The following is a 22,515-nucleotide window of genomic DNA, read 5'->3' as shown; positions in this document are numbered from 1 at the left end:
TTATGTTTCCCGTGTTGAACTTTCGAAAGCGCAAGTGGGTGCACACCATTTGTCAACCGCTACAGCAAACGCTGCGCCGAGAAGAGGAACTTTTCACACAATTTATGCCACTCACTTCACGCTGAAATAATAAGTTATTTTGTACGAGAGTTACAATATTTCTGATATCATTCCAAGGATGAAAAATATTTTATTATAAACATTTTATCCAGGCAAAAATAACTCCTCCCACGCCGCTTTATCTTCATTTCTACCCACGTTAAGAAACACAGCCACTGATAATCACGTGTATTGAAGAGCTATGGGATTTGTAGTCCAATTAAAAATCGTTTTTTCTTTTTATTGGTACTTGATTCTTGGGAGATAAAACTGGGCTCAATAAATAACATAATATTGAGGAGGAAATACTCATTATGGTGTCTTTAGGGAAGCAATGGAAATATTGAAGTGTACAGAAAAGGATAAACTCAAGGACAGCGACAACTTTCCCAGGATTCCTCGCTTCATGGCGTTCCGCTTGTTTCAAACATGGAGGAGAGGGAAAGAAAAAGTGCAAGGCCGGACAGTAAACACTCTGCGTTTGGACCGGAGCTGGTACCGGAGGCAGACACAGGAGATGATGAGGCAAATGAATTAAATGTCTGCTCTGAGAAGTTTGACCCGCTGCTGGCCCTGTACTCCCCAGCAGCGCCGCCGCTTCCCTTCCCCAACATCAAGTGCTTCAACAATGTGGCGGAGTACGAGAGCTTCTTGAAGGGCGGCCGGGGCCGAGCAAAGCCAGAGAATGTGGAGAAAAGACAGCGGAAAGCGATGAAGGGGGTGGCAGACCCGGAGCGCATCGAGAGGCTGAAGAAGCTGATGGTCAACAACCCGGTGTCAGAGGAAGGGGACAGCAGCAGCGGCGGCGCGGCGCCGCGGACGAGAAGGAGGCAGAAACCGCTGAAAAATGTCCTGACGAGGATGCCCTGTAGGTTCAGCTGTCACACTGCTGCTACATAACAGCAAAACCAGGATGCGTTCAAGTGCCTTGCAAACAAGGCACGACACGTCCTCTTTAGCTTTTTAACAGCTTATCTCAACCACTATGTTTGGTTTGCTGTGTTTTTTTTTTCTTCCTATTTTGAACACGTAGTTAGAAATTAATTCGCAACATTGTTTCATCCAAAAATCTGAAAAGTGTGGAGTGCGCTTTTCTTCAGGTCAATGGTTGCATAAGCTCTTTCTTAGCAATTCCAGCTCTAAAGATATTTATTTCTCCACCAACTACACAAATGTAGATGCTGTTTGGCCCTTCTTCTCGGTAAAATATGTCAAACTTAGTCGGTTTTGTGAAGTGCATGATTAAAATGTGACGGATTTGTCACTACCCCTACTATATTCGCTGAATATAGTTTAATTCTGGATATTAACAGTTAGGGACGCACTGATATGAAAACTTAGGCAGATCCTGATATTAATATCACTAACATGGCCAATAACCGATATTTATTTTCCTACTTTTTAGATGGTGTAAAATGACCGTTTTGTTGACATTGCTTTTCTGCTTCAGTTTAAACACTCCCATAACCTTGTGCTGCATTACCATCACTGTCACATGACCAAATAAGCACCAAATGACCAATCGCATCTCCTCCATAAACACAAACAGCAGCAAGATGAAAATCATTATTGGGTGTTAATACCGTCCCAGTTTTGTTATTGTACTACAACTAACATGTTAAAAAATGACTAGCATCAGCCAATGTCAATGCCAACATATCGTGCATCACTATTAGCAGTTAAATAAAAAATTGAAACGTGAATCTCTCAGCTTACTCAAGGAGAGATGTTTCTGCGCTTCACCTGAATTCTTTGCATGATTCATGAGTCGGCTGCGTAACCTGCTGCTCACGTGTCTTCAGTGTGTCAGGGCAGTCCTCTGGGGGAGCTGCACCGCTGCGTACAGGAGAGGATCAGAGTCCGAGTTCACATCAGGACCTTTAAAGGCCTGAGGGGCGTGTGCTCTGGCTTCGTCGTCGTCTTCGACAAGTTCTGGAACATGGTGAGAAGACGCCCAATAGTCTGTTCGCTGTACGCTGCATGTCTTTGCACTATATGTTTGTTCATCGCCGGGTGCTGTGTGTGTTTGTCAGGCCATGGTGGATGTCGATGAGACGTACAGAGAGCCTCTACTTGGAGAGGCGTTGTACCACGAGAAGGCCCTCACCGTTTCACGGGTATCCACTTGATGTTTTTTTTTTTCTCCTAACTGAAATAATGCGGGCAAAGGTTCTGTCAAAGCGACGCACATTTTGAGGGTGTTCAGCTGCTGGACGTTTTATTTTGGAGAAAATAAAACGTCCCACTTTTCCATCAGTGCAGCCCCTGGGTTTCCATAGTTCAGATGTTACCGAAGAACCACCATCTTGTTTGACAGCTTCTTCTTTTTTTTCCTTACTGGCTTTTAATTCAAGTCAACTCACAGAGTTTGTTAAGATATTTTCTGTCATTAGTAACTTTTTTAAGGAAAAAAAAAGAAGAAAAAGTATAATTAGTATAACCAAATCATAAATCAGATTTGGTTTAAGAAAAAAACAAATCTGGGATTTTATTTTTAAGCCATAATGTCCCCCCCCCTTCTCCGCTAAGTCTTACACATCTGTAATTTTTCAAGGCAGGGGTGTCCAAAGTGCGGCCCGTGGGCCATTTGTGGCCCTTGCGACGATTTTGTGCGGCCCTAGAACACAGTTAAAAATAGATACAACTTTGCACCAATAGGGCAGGAGCTGGATGCAGGTGTATACTTTCTAAGAAAAAAATAATCTGACAAATCAAAATCATCTTTAAAAGGAAAATGTTGGATAATAACACAAAGTATGTGCACATCTCCTCTGAGCAGCTCCTAAAAAATATCAGCTGAGAAGCTAGGCTTTGCTTCTGTTTAGTCAAAGAAAAAAAAAAATCAAATATTGATAAACAGGCACTAACCTTTCAGATCGGGTGAATATTTGCATGCAGTCGAATCGTGTAGGTGTTCCCCCTACAGTGACGAGTCATTTGAACCCTTCAAATGATCATAACTACACCCAGCAGTGACTATAAACAGGGTCTTTATTTAGAAAGTGTAAAAAAAAACGACCTGATAAAGAAAGTACTTAGCGTGCGAGTTTGATTTCATAAAACCTTTCTAGACGTTTTTTGTTATCGTCTTGCTTTTATTGTCGAGCATTAATGCCACCAAAATCTTCATCCAGCTCTTTGAGAAGCTAAGTCTCCAGGAAACCCTGGAGGGCGGCGAGCCGAGGGAAGACGGCGACGGGACGGCGGAACCCAAGCCGTCAGAGGACGTCGGAAGCAAACGACATAAAGGCGTCGTCTCGGTGAAGGCCCGGGATCCAGCGGCCCAGCAGAAGAAGAAGAAGTACGGGAAGGTGCACACGCGCCACATTAGCCAGCTTTTCATCCGCGGTGAAAACGTGATTCTGGTCAACCCACAGCCTCTCTGATTTCTTTTTGATGTCCGTGACTTGACATGATCAGAGAACAGCTGATCAGAGAACAACCGTGTTGGGTTGTACCGAGCGCACGTTCGACGTTGTGAGACACTGTGATAAGATTCAGATGAATAGAGCACAAGCTGTTGTATCATATTGATATGATGAGCCAGAGAAATGACCATTTTATTGAGAAATAAAAAGCTCCTGAATTCTGGCTGAAGTTTGTTTTTTTTTTGTTTTTTTTGCGTGTGGTCTGTGTTATGGTTTTTACCCAGCAGGTGGCAGCATAAACACACCAGAGCCGCCGGTGAAGCTATTGTCATCTGGTAGGCTGCTTGTCCCTTTATGTTGCTTTTCCCGTTAGTTTGAACAGGAATGACAGCGCAGTCTCAGCGGACTTCATAAATGCATTATGAATAATTGAGTTTGCGAAGCTCGAGATTGCAGATGGCACTCAAAAGCTGTCATTTGTCTTGACGTCTCAGATTGCTTTTTACTCTTTAATGGGCACATTACCCATAAAAGCACAATTTACTGCATCTCGTGGAAGTTGTAAAGATGTTGCAGTTTCCTCCCCCCCCCTCCCACCACCCGCTTTCCTTTTAAATGACAGAGGTTTATTTCGGATGATAAGTGGCACTGAGCGGATGTTTGTCGCGACCGCGTCTGCAGTTCTGCAACTTTTCCTATTTGGGTTTCTCTTTATTTTGTCTGCGGAGATTAATTGACCCTTATTCCGTTTTATTTTCAGTCACAAGTGGGGCACATCCGATCATTAGTTTAGATTTTTGTTCATCTACTGTATATACCGTTACACTTCATGTAATGTATCAGAATATTATTAGTGTAGCCCATTTAACGGGCCTCTCCAGAGAGGGAAAACGGGGTCAATTGTTTAATGCAAGCCGTGTTTGTCACACAAGTGTGCTCAAACAAATCTTGACACAATATAAGAAGGGCACAGCGCTGATTGTAAATTGACCCAAAATTAGATCGAGCTATCTATGTCCTCTGCGTTACACCAGAGAAATCAGGCCGTCCTTCTCGCTACAAGAAACTGGAGTATTTAAACATTTTTTTTTTTAGATTGAAGTTTTAAGTGGAGTTTCTTTTCTAACTGCGTCAATCTTCCACGTGCGGTAATTACACTCAAACCTTTTCCACTTTATGTTATCGTAGATATATTTTTGCAGTTTTATATGTGCTAAAGTAAGGAGAGCATAAACGAGGACTCATGAAAGAAGACTGAGGGACACAGCAGGGAGAAAGTTGTGGAGAAGTTCAAAGGAGCTCCAGGCTATAAAACGATATCTGTTATAAGGGAAACTGCAAAGCTGACAGGATGCGTCAGAGAAGCAGCCGATAGGCTCGTAATTCAAGTGTGAAAATCTGGTGACAGAACAACCAATAGTCAGCATTCCACAAAGCAGTAGCAAGAAAGCAACTGTTAAACATATGGAATTTTAGTTTAACCTGGTCAGGTTAAACTAAAATTCAACTTTTTGTCCCAACATTGTGTGGGACGACACTGACGCTGCGCATCACTCAGAGCTCACCCTCCTCCAAGACAGAACAATGTGTTGGATTTTGCGCTTCTTTTCGGTGGCTAGCTTTAGCAGTATATACAGACAACACTTCTCTCTATTTTCTGCATTCAAACACAAAAGGACACGTTCACAAATACCACTATCTGCTGAGGTTCTAATGGTTTATCTGCAGCTTTAACTACATTGCCTTTACAGTCAATGTGACACTGAGCCAAGGGCTGCTCGGTAAGCTTCGACTTTCGCCATTTTAATTCTGATTTCAAGGATTACAAAAGTACCCAATACATTACATTAAAGTCTTAAATTCATGTATCTGAAGATAAGGTCTTAAAATGCCTTAAATTCAATTCTGAAAGGCAAGTTGGCCTTAAATTACAGAACTACTTAATCTCGTATATATATTTTCTTTCTCACCGAAATTTTCTGTCAGGCAAAAGTTTAAGTCGCATGCAGACATCTTCATAACGTTCTGTGATTCACAGTTAAGGCCTTCAGTAACTCACTGCTAACATAGTGTTAGCTACCTAGCGCGTCTATCAGGGCTAAGTGAGGACTTATCGCCATTTGGTTGGACAAAGTTTGCACATTTCTATGGATTTTCTTAAAAAGTCTCAAATTTGAGATGGTGAAACTTACACACACCCTGCATTTTCACACAAAAAAACTTGATTTTACTTTCTCCTCCTTGTATATTAATCTGAGTTTTATACCACACAAGTTCTGCCTGTCCAGCTGTCCCAAATAAAATCCATTGCAAATTTAGGTTACCTGCAATGTAATACGTTTGGCAGTCATTCACAGCAGCCCCCTCCCATCTCTTTATTAGCTCAAACAATAAAGTTTAACTCGCATTAACTAAACTCAATTTAGAAGCCAAATGTGTTGGCTTCACTTTTGCTGCTTGAAGCATTTTTGAATGAGGCTAATGACACAGCACACCAAATAACACACATCATTAACAAATTTAAATCAACTGTTTAATGTTGTCCATAAGGAATCCTGACGTTCAAATCAAATCAGAATGGGAGTAAATGCAAGATCTCATTTTCTCAGAGGGTCTCTTGTACATTTGCATATACTAGTGTTTCAGTAACAATCCCATTTTAAAAAGAGGACCAAAAAAAAATGATTTAAAGTAGAAAACAAAATGCATAAAACAATTTCTGATATACATTAGAAAAAACAGCAAACAGATTTTGGTCATTTTAATGCTTCAGACATCAACGCAAGGCTTCTATGTGTTACTGCGCTCAGCTGCTTGAGCCCTTAAGGAGAGTCAGAAAGCGCAGGTTGAATCCTCCTCAGAGGCTACTGCCTTCTTCTGTTGTTGAATTATTTATCTCAGATACAAACAAAAGGAAAGGTCCAGCCTGCGCAGTTCAATTTTGATTATCGCTCATTAGCAAGGGTCTGGAGGCAGCTAATCGGCAGGCACTTGGAATCACTTAGGACCAACCGTGTTCACATGTTAACACAAACTAACAGCAGCTGAATTCGCTTGAAAAGTTCCTCGTCCTCCTTTAACCCGACGAGTCGCAAAACACACCGGCTTGCACCGGCGATTGTTGTGACGTTAAAAACTCATCCGAGGCCGTCGCAAGAATGTGCAAGAACAGTGTTGACGAAAGGCACTATATACCACCAAAACAAACGAATGAATGGTCGACGTTTCGCATAGATGCATCTTACAGTCTTAACAGCTTACGTTAACACCTGAGGTGCTGAGAGAATACGTTTGTGTGTTTGGAACTGAAGCTATCACTGGCCTGAATAGTTCGGACACAATTAAAAAAAAAAAAAAAAAAAAAAAGGTGCACGGGACAAAACAGAGTAAAACTATTTTATCTTGTGTGTGTGGCAGAGTCTCATTGTATCTGCTGAGGGGAAGGAGGAAAAAAAACAAAAAACAGTTGTAATAAAAATCCCATACCCTTCATCACCCTCCCCCCTTACATGAGGCAGTTTTTATTGATTATCTCGCTTGGACGCAAACTGATTATAATATTCTTCATAAGTAAAATATATATAGATATCTTCTAATAAGAAAGGCCACAAATTACATTTTACCAAAAGGAGATGTTCCTTGAATTAATCAACAACTTTTCACTGCAAAAAAATTAATAATAATTACCCCCCAACTGTAACACTTAAAGCCACATTTGGAGTGTGGACACATATGTACAAAGAGAATGCATTCACATGTGCTTTGCGATAGATCTCGATTCATATCAGATTTGGTCTGTATGATACAACTTGTCACATTTTCGCTGCCTCTCAGTGAACTTCATAACTTATTGCAAGGGCTCCAGATTTCTATTTACAGGTCATAGGAAGACAGAGACCAAAGAAGAAAAAAAACAAACAAAGAGAAACAAAGAGGTAACTTGACATTCTTTGACATGTTAAGGTGAAAATGGCTGATCATGTTATCCAAATGAATCATTAGATAGTTATTTAACAAATGGAGCTATTAATATACATTTATTTCTGCTACTCTGATTTTGTGTGATTGAGGTTATAAAGCAAATCCCCCTGACATTTTCTCAGTGGCACTGTCGTCTCACTGAATAATAAATCGAACAAGGCACACCATCTTGACGTCTATTGGTTCAATCATCGCACATTCATTTAGATCCACATCACTACAGAATTGTTAAAAAAAAAAAAAAGAAATAGGAAGATGGCAGGGTGTTAATATGATAGTTGACATTTTTTTCAAGTACTCTTTGTTTGGAGCTCATGATGATCCTTCACCCATGGACGGCAAGAGACTGCCTCCATTACCGGTAATCTCCGCTCTCTGGTTCCATCACTTTCCGAAGTTGCCAAAGTCAGCAAAGGCGTCGTGTTTGGGCTGTTGGACCATTGCAGGGTGCATTCCCATCCCCATTCCCATTCCGCCAGGCATTCCCATGGTCATACCTCCCTGTGGCATCCCCATGTTCATGCCCATCCCCATCATGCCCTGGTTAGGAACCATCCCCATTCCCATCCCCATCCCCGCTCCAGGCTGCATCATAGCATTAGCAGGAGGTCTGACAGGTGTAGGTCCAAGATTCATACTGGAAAATCCGTGGGTGAGCATGTTGGGAGCCGGCTGATGGCCTGGGAATCCCAAAAGACAGAAGTAAGTACAAGTGCTACATTTTGAGACACTTCTGAATGACATGGAGACTTGAGAAGAGACAAAGTGATTACGCTTGCTGCTGGTTCAGCTCACCTTGCTGGAGGGTGTTGAGGCTGGGCTGGCTGGGCTTGGGAGGCTGCATGCCAGGCCCCAGAAAGTCCAGGCTGATGTTAACCGAGTGATCGGACCAAGTGGAAGGAAGGGACACTTTGGCTCCAGGGCCTTGTGAGGCCATTCCTGGCTGCATGGGCTGTGGCTGCAGAGGACCACCCATGTTGGGGACGGGCTGGTAAAAAGAAACATGTACGCAAGAACACACAAAATGCTGAAACAAGCCAATTCTTGCCTTAATCCACAGTCAGAAGAGTTAAAAGATCCAACACTGAAAAATCTAAGATGGAAATTTGCAGTTTCATACTTTAAAACAGTGTTTCCCAACCCTGGTCCTCAAGGCATACTGCCCTGCATGTTTTAGGTGTTTCCCTGCTTCAGCACAGGTGATTTCAATTAGCAGGTCTTTGCTGAACTGCAATCAACTGAATGAGGTGCATTAAAACAGGGACATTTCTAAAACATGCAGGGCAGTGTGCCTCAAGGACCAGGGTTGGGAAACACTGCTTTAAAAGGCCTAAAACCTTCAGTGTGACCCACTTAACCCCCACGCAATCTGCCCAAACGGGTGGCGTGGGCGTCAGAGCAGCAAAACGGAGTTTTAAGTAGGTCACCCTTTTAACTCAAAAAATATGGTCGACATGTAAGAGCTTTTGTTAAATTTGTAATGTTTTTCAAACTCCTGTCTCATTTTGATAAGAGATAGCAAGAGAAGTGGGTGGTTAGCTGGAGAAATGAACATCTGGTGACGTTAACGCCCTACCAGCATGAAGGTCAACACAAGATAATTCTCTAATAATTAGGCTAGCTTAAAGATGCCTTCAGCAAAGAACTATAAATTACAGAATCAATAAGTAAACATCATTAGTGCAGGAATGATTCTGTCTTATCAGTTTCTTTCTTTCAATGGGTTCATTTTCTTTTAAGGTGTTTGCCAATCTTCCATTTCAGAATCAGCACATAACCAACTTGTTCATATTTTACTTGTTCCTTAAGAAGTTGGGGAATGTTATAAAACATAATTCAAAGTATTTCAGAAAACCAGATAATTGCATGTATTTTGAATCATAGTAGTCAGTAATGTTCTTTGGCTTAAGGTAATTTAGCAGGTATGCTAATATTACATATATCACAATTTTACTGTATTTACACAACACATCTACCTTATTGTAATGATTTCTGTTTCTGAAATACTAACAGTTAAATTATCAGCAGGAAAACAGCAATTTGTTGTACAATGTTATGAAAATAAATACTGATTAGCCATTTAATTATCTGGGCTATCTGCTCAGGTCTGCAGACGGCTGCCTGACAGACATGTCACTAGACGTTTGATAGCTTTCGTTTTACATCAGTGATGGGTGGTGCTTCTTTATTTTCCAACCCGTGATCGTCTGTTGTTTTCATGACCAGACAAACACAAAAGTTAGATATATTTTTGTAGGCAAGAGAAAAGTAGAGTATCGCCAGTGTGCGGCAAAATCCTGCTCCATTTCATGAGTTTTCCACGTTCGGCTGAGTGCAGGCAAACCTACCTGTGACACTGGCTGCGGCATGATGTTGGTGCTCATTGTCTGTGTGCTGCTCATGCTAAAGTTGAGGCTCTGGGAAGAAGTGAGGGTCTGAGACGGTCCCATCAAGTCAAACAGATCTGCCGAGGCGGGAGCCGGGGCTGCCGCCGCCACCGGGGTCAGTGCTGTAGGGGAAGCTGTTGCCATGGCTCCAAAAAGGTCTCTTCCACTGTTTTCAGGACTCTGAGCAGATGCTGGAATCTGGCCTCCAGGAAAAGCATTCCACTCGCCAAAGTCTCCATTGGGGCTGGAGACTGCTGCTGCAGACACATGAGAAAAACAATACGTTTGATTTTTCCCAACTAGATGATCATTTATTGTTGGAGCTGAACCTGTTTTCACAAGAAGGGGTAAAAGTCAAATTTGAGCCATGTTTTCTCTTTATCCAGAACATTTTCAGTGACCACTGGCGCTACGTTTTAAATTTTCATTAAACTGGCCCAGCTTGTTGTCTTTCATAGAGTTCCTCCCCCCACCTCCACCAACTTCTTCTCCTGTCCCCGTCTCCTTGTCATCCATAACAGGAGTTGATGTGTGTCTGTTCTTATTATGCAGAGCAGGTAGCAGGCTCCATATGGCCAGGGCTGCCTCCCAACATATTCCTGAATATTCTAGCAGCATGGCTGCAACAGGACAGCTTACTCCAAGGATAGAAAAAAAGAAAAAGAAGAAAGAAAACTCTTGAAACATACCAGATCCTGAGACCTGTCCAGTTGAGGCAGCAGGTGAGCTGAAGTCAGCAAATCCACCGAAAAGATCTACGGCAAAAAATAAAAAAATTAAGTTTTAAACAGGTAAATTCCAGGTGACAATCTTGTTTAGTTAGCATTCCTTCAGTGTTGAGGTGTCAGAAGTGGGTGGGGGGGAGAACAGGTGGAGGAGCCCAAACATCTGTTCAGTGCTCCCAACCTCTTCATTCACCAGGGACTCCTCGAGAAAACATCTGGTGTACTTAGTTCCTATAGATCATCTCCTTCCCCCAAATCTGAAGCCTAGCATCAGCAGCTGGGCGTCATCACTTCCAGCCGGGTCTCCTGTGCTCCTGCAGCTACCGCGAGACGTCTTAATCAGGTTAGTCCAGGACTTACTGGAGGTTACTAGTGGAAATGCAAGCGTGACTGGTTTCTCTGCTTGGAATCCATTCAATTTTCTTTTAACATGGAGAAAGGAGCTCATGAATAACAAAATGTTTCACAAAATAGTTCACCATCACCCGTGACATTCCACAATATGCATGATGTCAGGGTGTCTGCAGGTTTCAACAAATTTAATTAAATTTAAGACTGAAAAAACTATGGATACAAAAGACGATTGGAGGATCCAGCTGTGTTACCATCAAGTATAGCATAGCATAGCATAGCATAGCATAGCATAGCATAGCATAGCATAGCATAGCATAGCATAGCACAGATCCATCCATTTTCTTACATCCTTATCCCACTGATGCTGGTGTCCATCTCCAGCCGTCAGTGGGTGAGAGGCGGGTTACACCCTGGACGGATCTCCAGTCCATCGCAGTCCAGCATAGGAAAAATTGTGAAATTTTTTCTATGCTTTTAAATTTAAATTTCTAGGGTCTGTCTGTGGCTCTTGGCAGCTGCTTTGTGCTTCTCACACTGCATACGAATCTCTACAGCCTTAACCCACACGTTCATTCGCACACGCAGACATGCACATGTGGGCTAGCAACATGTGCATTTTTAACAAATTCTAAAAAAATTTTAATTTTTGTCGCATCCCGTGTGTTAAGTTTCACTCGGAGTGAGTTGCGATGTGTCCACAACCCACGATAAATGCAAAAAAAGCTAGCTAGCAAGGCCATGTTAGCGGCTGGTTTCTGTTAGCCTCAACTGCCATGAGTCACAGAACGCAATGTAGAAGTTTGCATCTGACTGAAACTTTTGTCTGACAGAAATGTCCCGTAAGAAAAAAAACAACACATATGAGAATATATTAGATTAATTGCGCTGTCACGACAAAATTTAAGCCATTTTAAGGCCTTGATTTTAGAAGCATGAAGTTGAGGCTTTTTATGGAGGCACCCTGGATGTGGTGTTATACCTGTGGCAGCGGGCTGGCTGGGCGTGGTGTCCACCATCAGGAGATCAGCCAGGCCTGTACTGGCAGGTTGGGGCGCTGCAGCTGGCTGGGTCTGGATGAAAAAAAAAAGTTGCATTTGTAGGATGAAGACGTGACCACAGATCCAAAACAAAAACATTTTTTCAAATAACTAATTTCTTCAGGTCAGCTGTGCAGTTGCTACCTGTTTGGCAGTGGTATCTGGGCTCTGGTCTCCTGTGTAGTGGGCTGCGGCCCCCAGGTCCACTTTTCTGGACGGTACTCCTCTCTTCCGTGTTGCTGTCGTCTCGGTTGCCTGGACGATTTGTACGCTCTTGGTTGTAACAGTCTCCTCTTCGTCTTTAAACTCTCTTTTTGACTGGCCGTTGTACGAAGAACGATCCCGGTCCTCCTCGTTGTCACTGCAGGAAGAGAAAGAAAAAAAAAAGGCTGTTTTATGAACTTGGATAACATTTTGAGCTAGATTAAACTGCAGACAACTGATTAAATTATTGCACACAAACACTGGTATTCTAATTTATTGAAGTGAGAAAGAGATGACGCGTTCTTTAGCATGTCTGGTAACTCCGGTTGATCTGATTTTACTCATGATGTAAATAATTCATGGATAGGGCTTTTCAGATCTCATCCTGTAGTTTCTGTACTGCTGCTCTGAGGTCTTCAGTTTGAAAACAATTTTCTAAAGGGAGACCAATCAAGGAGGCAGGAGATGCTTCAGAGACAAAGTTTGAAGAACATTTCCTTTCTTCCCCTGAAAGTGCATTATCCTCACTTGAGATTCATATACTTCCCTCCATTTTTTATTGATCGAGTTTTGAGCCAACTTCACTTTACATGAAAACAGGAATGTAACCACTGAGCAACAGCGCAGTGGGGTTTTTTTTTCTTATAAGTTCAGGTAGAAATCTCCTTCCTTTTTTTGTTTTCTTTGACAATAATAACTTCAAGCTTTCTTGTACCTGAACCGATCTGGGGAGTCGTCTCTGTCCTTCTTCCTAAACCTGCTTATCGTATCGTCAATGGTGCTGCCGATTTTGTCACTTATCTCCCCCAGCTTTTCACTGAAGGGGAAAGGTCCTTTATTCTTCTCCCAGTCATCGTCCCACTTCGCACGGCTTTCACCACCGGAGTCGTACCTGTCCCCCGCTGATGAGAAAAAAACATTACGGCACGTAAACTAAAAGAATACTTTAATTTTCAGGTATTTATTTTTTTCAAAAATATTTAAAAGAAAAAAATCATTCAGAAACAGAACTGTGTTACTTACAGTAACCTCGAAATCCCATACTGTCAGAGGAAACGCCGACGTACTTGTCTTTGTTCATTTTTGCCTTTTTCCGTTCTTCCCTCAGTCTGTCGTCGTCCTGAACAAATTCTATGAGCTCCTTCACCTTCTGACGAACATTTACTCCTTGATCCTTCCCATTCTCGTCTAGTAACAGATTGAAGACAAGAAAAAAAGAATTTAAAAAAAAAATCACGAAATTTATTGTTAAACATGTTTTGATTCAGGGAGAACAGAATCCAAATAAACTGCTTTAATACATTTCAAACTCCAAAATCCATTTTTCCCATTTGATAAACAACACAAATCAAAACAATAATAACAAAAACAAAGCATGACAAGCGAGAAACAATGAAAGTACACCTTACCCACAAAGTGATAACTTTCCAGTGATCTCAGGTCATACAGATGTTCTCTGGTACTGGTTACAACCCTTTCTGACCCATTCCTGATTAGATGTGCCAACAATAGCAGGGACTATGAAAAAAAAAAAAAAAAAAAAAAAGAATTACTGATTAATCAAAATCTCACAAAACCAACCGATTTGTCAAGATAACCCTTTAAATGAAACCAGCACTCAGGAGTCCATCACTAGGTTTGAACCAGAGCTGTGCGTTTGTGTGAGGCTCCAAACCTTATAGACTCTCCTCCAGTTCTTCTTGTTGTCCCTCAACATGCGGCCCCACAGCATGTTCATTACCTCTGGGAACTGCTCATACATGAAGGTGGCTCTGTTTACACAACCACACAAAGGATAAGAGGAAGTCAACAGTCTTTAACTAACAAATGTTTACGTTGAGATGAAAGAAAGTTATTTCAGGTAATGCAAATCTATTTGCATTTGTGCTGAATAAAAGGAAATACAAAGACATATCGCTTTGAGTTGGGCTTCGACGAACTGAATGTTTGCTTTCTGGTCCTATTCTTACCAAATTTAAACTATAAATTAGCATTAGCGCTAAATGTAATGTACTACAAAACGTTCTGATTTTGTCTACCTGGAACATTAGCAAGTCAAAGAGAGTAATATTAGTTTTTCTGTGTTGCAAAATCCTCTCTCAAAACTATTAAAAAGCACAACTGCACAAATCTAAATTTCCAGACAATATTAATAAACAATTCAGTCAACTTTTACCCGAAGTAAACAAATCAGACTAAATCGATGCAGAATCGTTTAGTTTCCAAGTGAATCGACTACTTTATAATTGTGGGATTTATGTTTCCCAGTTATCAAGATTAATATATTTTTGTCATTAAAAAAATAACAAAAACAGGAAATGCATTTCTCATTTTGGTCAAGAAAAAACTGAACAATACAATATATTCTTTTCAAATCTGTCTGTTTGTCCAGATGACCCAACAAGGGAGAGTGAGTTATTAAATTGATGTTATGTAGTAACTGTACTAAAAGATCAACTGCATCCATTCACAGGAAACGATGAATTATTCTCAGCTTCATTTACAACATGCATGCTGCACAGAGAGAGCAAATCGTTCGTGAACACAATTCCAGGGTAATTTCATAAACAACCAAACCAGTGCTGGTTCTTCCTGGGAAAAATATGCAATGCTGGAGACAAAGAGTTTAGTGAGAAGGACCACAAATTTAATGAGGGGTACACTCAAAACAAAAGCATTAAGAAAAGGAAACAATAAGTCTCTTTAAGAGGCCCCTAAGGGTGCAGAGATCATGACGTCTTCTGCTTTTCTTACCTTGAAATTTCAGTCATTAGCTGCCCTGATGGTCCCCAGGGATCGTCATTGGTAGCTTCTCTGACTTTAGACTCCACCTCTGAGTAGTTCATCACCACATTGGTTCTATATATATTCAATCAATTAAACAACAAAGAAAAAAAAAAAACATGACTCTTGGTGTCTTATCTTAGAATATGGCCACAGCTGAAACCACAACACAGACAATAAAAGACAAAAGGTCTTTCAGTGATTGCCACGCCCACGCTTTGGTCCCTAAAACAAAAACCGCCACGAGGAAATCAGAAATGAGGGGGAAGACGAGCTAATGGAAACTCAAACTCAACGTACTATAGAAAGTAAACAGAACATGTTAATGAGTAAAACATGGCTGGACTGACTCAGGATAAGCTCTATTCTAAAACTAAGTACCTGTGGAAAGAACAAGTGCAAAGAGAAAACATAAAGACTACAGCTATGTTTGCAGTGCAGCAAAACAAAAACGATAGAAGTGCTTCAATTTTATATGGGATTATAGCAAAAACAATTGTCTTTCAATGAAATGTGTACTAAACAAATCGAACATATTAAGATCATTTCTGAAGCTGCAAACATGGAGAAAGCAAACATTCACAAAGCATGCAGGAACGTCAAACAAAATGCCTTTCTGGGACAGATTGCTTTAAAAGCCTGAAACATCTGGGCATAGATATGGTGCATTAACACCTGATAAACTCAATATAGGACAGCACCTGGCAAAAAGACTTCGTAGATTTTTTTTTTACAAAAAAATAAATAAATAAAAACAAGCATGTCATCTTAATTTGAGCATCGTTTGCAACACATGGAGCTTTATATCCACTTCCAGAGCACTGCTGTCTGTACGCCACAAACTATCATTTATTATAATAATAATAATAATAATAATAAAAAGATCTCCAATAACAAGGCCTGTCAAAGCTTCATTACAGGTACGGCCAACAAACAATCTGAATCTTGTGCCGCATCAAGAAGCTCTAAACACAGACTTTGTCTAGAATTAACAGAGCTTTATGTTGCATGGCTTTAAATTTAGACTTTGTTCAGTGAACTATTTGGTAACACTTTATTTGAAGGGGGTTGAATAAGACTGACATGACACTGTCATAAACATGACATATCACATGTCATGAACATGAAAAAGCCTTCATGAATATTTATGACTGTTGTCTTAAAGCGTCATCCGGTAAATTATGACACTTTTAATACAAAGTTGACATTATTCAAAATGTCTTTGTTATGACAACTTGACATTAACCAAGAAATCATTACTGATATAAATTTGTTATAAAATTATTACTGATTGCGCTTTAAAAATTAGGTAACTTTGTTATTAAAGGTAAAGTTTAAACAGTAATGATTTCTTGGTTAATGTCAAGTTGTCATAACAAAGACATTTTGAATAATGTCAACTTTGTATTAAAAGTGTCATAATTTACCGAATGACGCTTTAAGACAACAGTCATAAATATTCATGAAGGCTTTTTCATGTTCATGACATGTGATATGTCATGTTTATGACAGTGTCATGACAGTCTTATTCACCCCCCTTCAAATAAAGTGTTACCAACTATTTTACAACCATGCTAGTTTGGGCAAAGTAATTAAAGTCAGTCTTAGTGGTTAATGTTAAGTAAATGTTGAAATGTCTTACAATTTAGTGACCAAACTTTAATTCAGAAAAGTTTCCAGACAAGCTGTAACCTTCCTAATCACCTCAAAGGAGCACAGAGTAATAAAGCATCTATTGCTGCACACTGACAGTCACTACATTTTCTTAAATAAAAATAAAAGAAGTGGCTGTCGTCAAAGTCTGATAACTAGGGTGTGGAAACGTAAAGATCGGCAATTACGCTTACTGACATCAGGCTCTGTTAAAACCACAGCTGGTACACAAGAGGCCGACTGCAACACTTGAACTGAGAAGAACCACCAAGCCAGCTTTTTTATATATAAAAAAGAACAACACATATACGCAATAAGAAACAGGTAATGTTAAAACTGCAACATATTTTTCTACCATCAGCAAAAGATCTGTGGGTTAGATTATGTTCCACATACAATAACATGGTGACGCCGCTGCATTACTGTCCAAGTTACAACCTGCATACAGCTTGAATAACTCAGAAAAATGAAAATATACAAATTTTGGTTCCTGGCTGAAATTGACAGACACACAACAAGAGTATGATGCAACATTTTTCTGTCTTCGCTGAGGTGGCTGCTCTCCTTGCTATCTGTGAGATCAAACAGAAGTTCTGATGCTTCCAGGGTGACACATCAGAACGCAGATTTCCGCTGCTGCAGCGCAGAGCAAAACGCTTTCCTGGCTGTTGGCAGAGGACTTGAGTGAGTTTTTAATCTGTCAACAAAAAAACAAGGTGCTGCCTGGGTTTACGTAAATGACTCAAGTTTGGTGACATGACTTTAATCGTTTTGTTAAACGAGAGAAAAGTCAGCATGAAGGAAACTACCTTAGTCGGTTTCAACGCCCCCGTTTCTCTTCCCCTGACATCTACTAACAAACGAGATGTTTTACACGAGGTCACACTCCAGGAAGGCGAGTGCATCCATGAGAATAAAAGTCTTCAGTAGACTCAATAGCATTCTATTGTCTGGGTTTGCAAAATTAAACCTTTGAAGGGAGGAAATGTTGTGCAATACCCTAATACAGCTCAGAGCACAGGACAGCACACCACGCTTTGTTCAGCCAGCAGCTCTAAACAAATTACGGCGCAAAGCAGAATGAGATGTTGCCCAACTTTAGTGCTGACAGGCGGAACAGTAAAAGAACCAAATTGCTGGCCTTTCATGGCACTTCTATTAACTCATGAAAAAAATCAATGTTTTCTAAATGCATTTAACTACTGTTAGCCCAGGTGACTTAGCAAGTACTAGATTAATTATGTTGTAAACCGAACTAAAAACATTTGACTCAAAAGAAATTTCTGTTCTTAAGAAATCAACTGGGTGTCCACTAATGAGCTGCAAACACAGCAAGGTCACGAATTGTAAACGCTCTGGCATGAATCAAATATTCCAAAACAAAATTCGGAGACGTTTTTAAAGGCGAACGAGTGTTAAAAGAAGATGCTTTAATTATATATGTTAGGACTGGTCTGCAGCAGTCATTTTTTGGTTCAGTGCCTTGATCAGTCATGATGCAACCTTTGCATATCTGTGGTAATAAAGTAAACATATTAGGAAAAATCTTTCATTAGCCTTTGTTTTCTGAAAGAGGGGTAAAAAATATTTTCAGCCTGAAAACAAAAGTTGCTCATTTACTTATGACTGGTAGATTTGTATGACTTACATTAGCTCATGTTTTCAATCATGAATAAAACCCCTTCAAAAGAAATATAACACAAGTCACCTGATTTCCTTGTGTACGCAGATGCAGTTCTAGCCTAAACAAGATCCACTGCACAACAAAATTTGGAGGTAATTTAAAGTTTAATATAAGAATTTCATTTCAGAGATTCATCACAAATGTTTACTTTAAAAAAATGAAAGAAAATTGTTTTTGGGGGAAACTGAGGAACAATAAAATACAAGACCAGCTGTTCTCCATAGATGTTTTAGGCCATTAAACTTTATATTCTGCAGTAACAAATGTGACTTTCTGGCTGAATAAAACTTACACGAGCCACTTTATTTTAGATGCAAAACCAGAGACAAATAGGACATTCTTGAAATGTCCCTTATATCGTGGCAACATCTAAGTAAAATTAGGAAAATATGCTAATTGTTGTCATTGCTGGTCACACATTTTAATATAAACTTAGGAGCCTAAATTACAGAGGAATTGTTTTTACAATTAACCATCCAGCGTCACCACATGTTTGTTCAGGATTAGGAATAATTGCAAGGTAAGTGACTCAATACAAATATCTAAACTATAAATTAGGATTAGGCTATAAACTAAACTATCATGCATCGTACAAACAGGACTGAATTTGAATTTATGGAACTTAATTTAAGTCTTTTTCCTTTTACATGATTGGACTGATTTGATTGTATAGCTCTGTACATAAATTGGGTCAAAGTATCTTCAGATGAAATTTGTTGTGACTTTACACTACATAAAAACCTGAATTGAACTGGTTTTAAACCTTAATACGTGACCACCGTAATAACAAAAAAAAAAAATCGTGAAAAAAAGTAATCACACAATATAGGTAACAAAATATGCACACTACTCGATCAATAATCCGTTTAAATACAGTTTGGGCAATAGGGAACTTTGAATTGTTTATGGCTTTGGCCGATTCAACTCCCTGAACAGGCGTCAACATGCGAGTTGGTTGTGTAATGATTCAATGATAAACCATTATAATTCACAGTCCAGCTACAGTAGCGATGAGATAACTCGGCTACAAATACGATAAACCACAAAGTGACAAAAAAAATAAAGCCATTTAAATACATTTCAAACCAAGGGAAACTAAAAAGCAGCAGATAGGACATGGGTTGAGCCTTTAAAAGTCCTTATTGAATTGAATGCCGAAGTGCTGTCAAACTAGCTTAGCTGGCTAACCCAGTGAGCTACATAATTAGCTTGTTAGCTACGCAAGTTAGCTTGCACTTTCGAAGAAAGCACGAGAACGACCCAAATAACTCGTAGCTCAATACTACAGTCGCCACTAGAAGCAAACAAAGAGCTCAACAAAAATGTCAAATAACCATATTGACACCAACAGTAGTCGTAAAAGTCACTTAAATCGGTAGTAGCGTTCAGGCTAGCTAACTTGTTAGAGTGACGTGACGTCAAAGTTTTGGGTACGTGTCTCTTTCAAACAGGTAGACTTCAGGCACAAATTACACCAAATAAACTCAAAACAATCAATATATACTCACGCTTTGTCAACCAGTTCCCGCACTTTCCACATGTTCAGCATCTTGACTATGTGAAAAGGGGCTTAATGCCTCGGTAAAAACCCTTCACACCGGACGAGCACCGAAACCAAACCTTGAACTCTGAAAAGTAAACTATTCCTCACCTCCTCTATCTAGACAGGAGGCGCAAATGCACCAGGCAAACAGGAAAGGTTACTGTGAGAAATGAAATGCCCTTGTAACGTCATCGAAACTGTCCAGAGCAGCATTGGAGTTGTAGTTTATAATGGGCGACAAACAATAACTTAAATAGATAACATTTAAGCGACTAAAGCTGCCAATTTCCTAAAGTTTTACCAGGCAGAACGTCCTGACACAAAAGGTTCACGTTGGGAGGGGACAAGAGAAAAGAGTAGGCAGAGCAAATACCTGTAAACTTATTACAGTACTAAATTTATGAGTACATATATAACGTGATTTTCTTTAGGGTGATAGTTTGTATCCAAGTCTCGACTTTGTCTGAGCTGTTGTACTTTTAATGTAGAAGTTTGATAAATTTCAGTGTGTCTGTTGTTTCTTGGCATTATAAATGTTAAAACTGCAACTGTTTTCAAACATTTTACAACCAACTTCAGCTTCAATGTGCTTATTGACCTAAATTTCTTAGTGCACAAACTGTGTTGCATACAAAGTAAAGTACCTCCTTTTTATTTTGATTTTCTCTTTGTTACCTTCTTATGTTTTTTTTTCTTTTTTACTTTTTTATGTTCTTAATTCTGTGGTGCATGGTGGTTCCATGGGAACCCCATTAATTTTGCCGTGCCTCACAATATAAAAACTATAAAGTATTATATTTTATCTATGCTACTGGAAAACTTCGTTTTCAGCCTTTTATTTTATTTATTCATTCATTTATTTATTTTTAAAAAAAGGATGATATAAATTTGTATTCAGCCCTCATCTTTACTCTGATACAACTAAAAGTATTCAATGCAACAGATTGCTTTCAGAACCCAATAGATAAGCAGTGCTTTATGTTGGAATGGTCTGGTCTAGTCAAAGTTCAGATTCCAGTTTACAATCTTTAACAAAGCATGAAATTTGATAACCAGAGACCTCAAAAACACATAGAAAAGGAATCCAGAGAAACATAATTGGAAAAATATGTACATAAGCTGTTGAGTAAAAGAGAATTAATTTATTTTTAATTGCTTTAAATATGAATTTGAATGATTGAACTTAAATATGCAAAACAACTTAATAATTATGTTAAATGTAAAATATTGGGTTGATTTTTTTGTGAAGTAGTTACATTATGATACTTGAAAACTGTTTAAAAAAAACTGATACCAGAACAAGAAACTCTTTTATTTTAGTTTGTTTTTATTTTTATAGTCCATCTAGATCTGTTGCCATAAGCAACAACTCAATTAATTGGATAATGAATTAAAAGGAGCTCAATAATTTCCATTTGCATGATTTATTGTTTTTCTCTTTTCTTTCACTTTCTACCAAAAACTGGAGCCCAAATGTTTTCATTCTGGTGCATCGGTCTCAACTATCCCTTCTTTTGAAGGACAATTTTGTTTACAGAGACTTTATAATTCATTTTGTTCGTTGTTTCTTTTTTTTTTCTTTTTTTGGATATTTAAAATGTCTTCCAGTTCCAGAGTTAAATGGCCATTAGAATTTAAACATTATTGATCTCTGAGAATGTGCTCTTGCATTATTATACCATTACCGTTATACTACTTAACAGTTATCTCAAAACAGCAATATAATAATTTGTCAGAATTAAATCACATCATTTGAATGTTTGCAAAGTGAAAATAGTTTTGTTTTACCAGGATGTTAAAATGGTTCATGTATTCACTAACATATGTTTATTCCTAAAATGGTGAGCATGCCCACCTGTCCTTGTAAACTCTTGCATTCGCACAGCATTGTCCTCTGCCTGTACGTTGATTACAGTTTTCACTTGAGACAGTGACATGCATCCCCCCTCCCCCTACCCTCCGCCCCCCAAAAAGATTTTTATTTATTTTTTTTGTCCAAATATGTCCCAGCCGCCCCAGGACTGTAATCTCACATCACAGTCAGCAGGTCACCACCCCGAGTGTGCACGCCGTCCCTCCTCATCCGGCATTCAGCCATGCTACAGTGACCCAGTGATGCTGTGTGACAGGCCGGGCAGGGCACTTGCTGTTTGTGTCAATCCAGATCAATCACTCCCTCTTCTGGACAGACAACGTCATCAACGGCCAGAAAGGTCACAGAGTGTGCTCAAGCCAGGCCCGATGTCATGAGCAAGGAGGTCAGCGTGGCACCTTCGCACCCTTGAATGGCTGAGTGTCGAGTTTTTTATATATATATACTGATAAAACTTTTGGGTGGGTTGTTGATAAGATAAATCCGAGCTTTGTCTGTGTTACTTTTAGAAGTGGGAGAGTTTAATCCCCCAGCAGTGGTCGCTTTATTTATTTATCTTTTTTTTTATTATTCTCTTGTGGCTGGATTTGTGCAAAAAAGAAAAAAAAAGTATTAAGACTCTTTGTTTTATTGATTGGTATTCCAGAGGGTAAAATAAGCCCTCAGATGCCCTACATTCGACAGGGTTTCTGTTCTCTAATGATACATGTAAATACGGCCCATTGCTTACACTTTGGCGGAAGAGCGGGAAGGAACAACACAATAGCCAAAATACAAGCCATCTGAGGAAAAAAACAACAAGAAACAGCACTTAACGGCCCAG

The 22,515-nt window shown here is 39.6% G+C and overlaps 2 protein-coding genes across 5 annotated transcripts; one reads left to right on the top strand and one right to left on the bottom strand.

Annotated features, from left to right (window-relative positions):
• Nucleotides 1-407: 407 nt before the first annotated feature.
• Nucleotides 408-3,690, top strand: lsm11 (LSM11, U7 small nuclear RNA associated). 2 transcript variants are annotated; one of them, XM_015045587.1, is made up of 5 exons: nt 408-967; nt 1,902-2,041; nt 2,133-2,216; nt 3,234-3,274; nt 3,311-3,690. In XM_015045587.1, exons 1-5 carry the CDS (start codon nt 529-531, stop codon nt 3,483-3,485), a joined length of 879 nt encoding a protein of 292 aa, XP_014901073.1. In that variant the 5' UTR covers nt 408-528; the 3' UTR covers nt 3,486-3,690. The 2 variants fall into 2 exon arrangements, with proteins under 2 accessions (XP_014901073.1, XP_014901072.1); XM_015045586.1 differs by having other exon boundaries at nt 3,234-3,690.
• Nucleotides 3,691-5,978: 2,288 nt separating this feature from the next.
• Nucleotides 5,979-20,014, bottom strand: clint1a (clathrin interactor 1a). 3 transcript variants are annotated; one of them, XM_015045585.1, is made up of 12 exons: nt 19,928-20,014; nt 14,910-15,014; nt 13,831-13,927; nt 13,565-13,673; nt 13,179-13,343; nt 12,871-13,057; nt 12,096-12,312; nt 11,894-11,984; nt 10,525-10,590; nt 9,797-10,092; nt 8,244-8,436; nt 5,979-8,128 (listed from the first exon to the last, which is right to left on the bottom strand). In XM_015045585.1, exons 2-12 carry the CDS (start codon nt 14,999-15,001, stop codon nt 7,833-7,835), a joined length of 1,809 nt encoding a protein of 602 aa, XP_014901071.1. In that variant the 5' UTR covers nt 15,002-15,014; nt 19,928-20,014; the 3' UTR covers nt 5,979-7,832. The 3 variants fall into 3 exon arrangements, with proteins under 3 accessions (XP_014901071.1, XP_014901069.1, XP_014901070.1); XM_015045583.1 differs by lacking the exon at nt 19,928-20,014 and adding an exon at nt 19,785-19,921; XM_015045584.1 differs by lacking the exon at nt 19,928-20,014 and adding an exon at nt 19,785-19,921 and having other exon boundaries at nt 9,797-10,089.
• Nucleotides 20,015-22,515: the final 2,501 nt, after the last annotated feature.

This window comes from Poecilia latipinna, unplaced genomic scaffold (genome assembly GCF_001443285.1).
Source record: "Poecilia latipinna isolate Pla-1442-1.1 unplaced genomic scaffold, P_latipinna-1.0 Scaffold733, whole genome shotgun sequence".
In the NCBI taxonomy this organism is placed as follows: domain Eukaryota; kingdom Metazoa; phylum Chordata; class Actinopteri; order Cyprinodontiformes; family Poeciliidae; genus Poecilia; species Poecilia latipinna.
The sequence above is the reverse complement of the archived record's forward strand: the minus strand, read 5'-3'. Positions and strand labels throughout refer to the sequence as shown.